A 4,133-nucleotide genomic window follows, 5' to 3' on the forward strand; every position below is an offset into this window, starting at 1 on the left:
GGGTATCTTGTTTAATTTCCAAATCTGTTCAGACCTTCAGTTTTTCCTTCTGCTATCAATTTTTAATTTAATTCCATTTTGATTAGAAAGATACTTGGTTTTATTTCAAAGTTCGTAAATTATTAAGAATTGTTTTGTGACTACACGCACGGTCTATCATACAGGCTATTCCATGTTATTTGAGAAAACTGTTTAATCCACTGCCATCACATGCAGTGTTCGTTCTCTAAATGTCTTTTATGTCCAGGACTTCTGGCAGTGATGACCTCCCCACAAGAACATGTCGCTTGTGAAGTACCTCCTCCACCCATCCCCAGAGGACGAGAAGAGGAAACACAAGAAGAAACGCCTGGTGTGGAACCCCAACCCTTACTTCATGGACATGAAATGCAAAATCACCACCGTCTTTAGCCAGGCACACATGGCAGCTTTGTGTGTGGGCTGCTCCACTGTCCTTTGCCAGCCTACAGGAGGAAAAGGAAGGCTGAGAGAAGGATGGTCCTTCAGATGGAAGCAGCACTAAAAGTGCCCTAAGTCAAAATGGGTGGGAAGCTATCCCAATAAACAGATTTTGGACACACAGAAAAATGTCTTTTGGGTCCAGCTTATTCATGATGTCATTGATGTCCTCCCTATCTTTTTCGAACTCCTGTGGTTGTTCTTTCCATTATTTAAAGCAGGATTAGGAGTCTTCCACCATTATTGTAGAACTTCCTGTTTCCACTGAAACGTGTGCCAATGTTCGTCTCACATATATAGGAGCTCTGGTGTTTGATGCATATGTGTTTGCAATTGTTGTGTCTTTTGAAGAATTTACACTTTCATCATTATGTAATAACCAAATTTGTGATTTATAAAGGATTTTATTCAATTTCATTTTCAAATATTAATATAGCTACTCCTATTTTTGTTTGGTCACAACATTCATGGAATATCTTTTTTCCATCATTTTATATTCAATCCATGTTTTTCCTTAGATCAAAAGTGAGTTTCTTATAGATATTATATAGTGGATACTGTGTTTTATGTATTCATTCTGCTAATCTATATCCATTAATTGGGGAGTTTAATCTGCTTAAATTTAAAGTAATTGATGATAGGGAAGGACTTGCTCTTTTGTTTTTTGTTTTATTTATGATGTATATATAGATTTTTTTTGTCCCTCTTCCCTTCTAGTTTTGCCTTCTCTGTATTCAGATTATTCTTTGTGATATATTTTATATATTTTTCTTTGTGATCACCAAGGGGTTACATAAAACATCCTAAAGTTGTAGCAATCTATTTTAATTGATAACAACTTAATTTCAATCACATTAAAAAAACTTTACCTTTTTACACTCCTGCTTCTTCCCACTTTTTTGTTATTTATGTCACAAGATACATCTTTATATACTGTGTACCCATTAATATAGACCTAACATGATTTAGTATATGTTTGTCTTTGAAATTCTATGAGAGAATGAAAAAAGTGTAGTTAAAAAGAAATGTAGGGGCGCCTGGGTGGCAGAGTCGGTTAAGCATCCGACTTCAGCCAGGTCACGATCTCGCGCTCCGTGAGTTCGAGCCCCGTCGGGCTCTGGGCGGATGGCTCAGAGCCTGGAGCCTGTTTCTGATTCTGTGTCTCCCTCTCTCTGCCCCTCCCCCACTCATGCTCTGTCTCTCTCTGTCCCAAAAATAAATAAAAACGTTGAAAAAAATTGAAAAAAAAAAAAAAAGAAATGTATAGCAATACAGTTTTTACATTGGTTCATATATTTACCTTTATCAGAAAACTTTATATTTTCATACAGTATCCAGGTACTGTCTACTCTCTCTTTTTTTCAACCTCAAGAACTCTCTTTAATGGAAACTGGTAATGAACTATCTCAGATTTTATTTACCCTGGAAGCCTTAAGTTATCCATCATTTTGAAGGACACTTTTGCTAAATATGGAACTATTGGTTTTGTTACCATTTCCTTTCAGTCCTATAAATACTCCATCCTACTACAGTCCACTTGCAAGATCTCTGCTGAGAAGTCAACATAATACAGTGTAGAGCTTCCTTTGTATATGACAAGTCACGTCTCTCCCTACTTTGACTTCGGACAATTTAGATTACAATGTGTCTCAGTGTGAGTCTCTGTGTTTTTTTTCCTTCCCTTCATTTTGTTAGCTTCTGGTATTTGTACTTTTGTATTTGTCTCTTCAAATTTGGAAATTTTTCAGCCATGATTTTTTCAAGTCAGGTCTCTGCCCTTTTCATGCTCTTTCCTTCCAACACTCATATACACATATGAAGGTCAACTTGATGGTGTAATGCCCGAAGTTCCGAAACCTCCCACAAAAGTCCACCAGAGTCTTAAGTCAAAACCAAGCAGCAAGGGTCGTTTATTGCAGGTTCGAACCTGGTCCTCCGCGCACTCGTCGCTGGTGACGCAAGAGGCCTCATTCAGGGTTGGTACAGCGTTTTTATAGACAGAGACAAATAGCACAGGGGAGGTTTCAAATTATAAGGGGCCTGATTAGTTGGTTTTAAAGTAAGGACATTTGTTGTTCTCTGATTGGGCGTCCTTTGTCTGTCCTTTGGCAGGAAGGCTTTGTCCATTACTTGTGGCGGGAGGAAAAAAGGGGGAAGGGGGAAGGGGGTAGGGTAGGTGAGGAATGTGCTAAGCAAGCAGGTTTACAGAAGCGAGAAATGCCGGTTAGTTTATGTACAATCACTCATTCCATTACATATCAGACTACATTTAGGAAGGTTTACAACCCATTCTACTACACAGCGGGTTACATTCAGGAAAGGCCTCACAATGCTCGTAGCAAACAGCAAGCAAAACAGACTTCTCAGCAATTGTATTTCTTATCAAAGATCCATAATAAGCAGAAAAGAGAACCTAGCTTTAAACTAAGGCAGGGCTGTCATTTGGATTGTTCCTTTCAATGGTGCCATATATGTCCCTTAGTTCTGTTCACTTTTTTTTCCTATTGCTCCTCAGATTGAGTGATTTCAAATGATCTGATCTCAATTCCCAACTTGTTATTCTAAGTGTTCTAAGTCTGCTGTTGAACCCCTCTAATGATTTTTTTCAATTTAGTTATTATACTTTTCATCTTCAGAATTTTGGTTTGGTGCTTTAAAAATGATTTTGGGGTTCCTTGGAGGCTCAGTTTCTTGAGTGTCTGACTTCGGCTCAGGTTATGATTTCATGGTTTGTGAGTTTGAGCCCCACATTACGCTCTGTGTTGATGGCTCAGAGCCTGGAGCCTGCATCAGATCTGTGCCTCCCTCTCTCTCTCTGCCTCTCCTCTGCGCGCACTCTGTCTCTGTCTCTCAAAAATAAATAAACTTTTAACAAAATTAAAGAAAATAATAATTTCAATCTCTTTGCTTATATTTTTTTTAATATGTATATTGTTAATATGTTCGGTTTCTATTCTCTTTTAGCTTACTAAGCATATTAAAGAAAGTTTTTCAAATTCCTTATTAAGTAAGTCAGAAGGTTGAATTTTCTTAGGGTCAGTTCCTGATTTATTTTGTTTGTAAAAGTGGGTGTTATTTCCCTGTTTCTTTGTAAGTCTTACAACAGTTTGTCGAAAATTGGGCATTTGAAAAACAACTTTTCTCAAACTTTGCAGTCTGGCCTTCGCGAACCAGCCTGTCATAAATGTGCAGGATCCTTTCAAAGGATAGTACAGAATGTATCTTCCCTGAATCTGTGCATGCATTGTTTCCCTCCCCCCCCCCCCACCCTCCACCGTTCTCTAGTATACATGGCTATTTTTTAACCTCTTTATTTTCCTAAGAGTATTTATTACCTTTGTTTCTTCTCAGAACCTCAAGTGTTCTGTTGTATCCCTCTTCTTATACTCTGTTGCCCCAGGCAAGCATGAGTATGCAATCTCCCTGCATCTCTCTTATACCTCAGTGCCTTTCTTTGTTTTTAGTGGCCTTTATCCTAGTATTCAAACTGCCACCATTCTCATCTGTGCTCCAAGTTAGGAGAGAGAGAAGCCAGTCTCTTGGGCAGTTCTTACATAAGCCAGAATGTGCAAGCAAGTTTCATTTCTGTATTTCCGTCCTGAGGGAGGAGCCAGGGACTGTGGCCATGCCACATTTTTCTGGGAATGGAGAGAGAGACCGAAGACAGCAAAAAT

At 38.6% G+C, this 4,133-nt stretch overlaps 1 protein-coding gene across 1 annotated transcript; it reads left to right on the plus strand.

The window, feature by feature from the left end:
• Positions 1 to 264: 264 nt before the first annotated feature.
• LOC121030218 (40S ribosomal protein S27-like) lies at positions 265 to 579 on the plus strand. The gene has a single exon (XM_040474645.1). The coding sequence runs from the start codon at positions 281 to 283 to the stop codon at positions 521 to 523; it is 243 nt and encodes an 80-aa protein (XP_040330579.1). The 5' UTR covers positions 265 to 280; the 3' UTR covers positions 524 to 579.
• Positions 580 to 4,133: the final 3,554 nt, after the last annotated feature.

This window comes from Herpailurus yagouaroundi, unplaced genomic scaffold, assembly GCF_014898765.1.
Source record: "Herpailurus yagouaroundi ecotype Mexico unplaced genomic scaffold, PumYag 140, whole genome shotgun sequence".
Lineage (NCBI taxonomy): Eukaryota > Metazoa > Chordata > Mammalia > Carnivora > Felidae > Herpailurus > Herpailurus yagouaroundi.

Bases quoted from the DNA above. Each gene is read 5' to 3' on its own strand.
- LOC121030218 (XM_040474645.1), top strand. From the start codon at position 281: ATGTCGCTTGTGAAGTACCTCCTCCACCCATCCCCAGAGGACGAGAAG.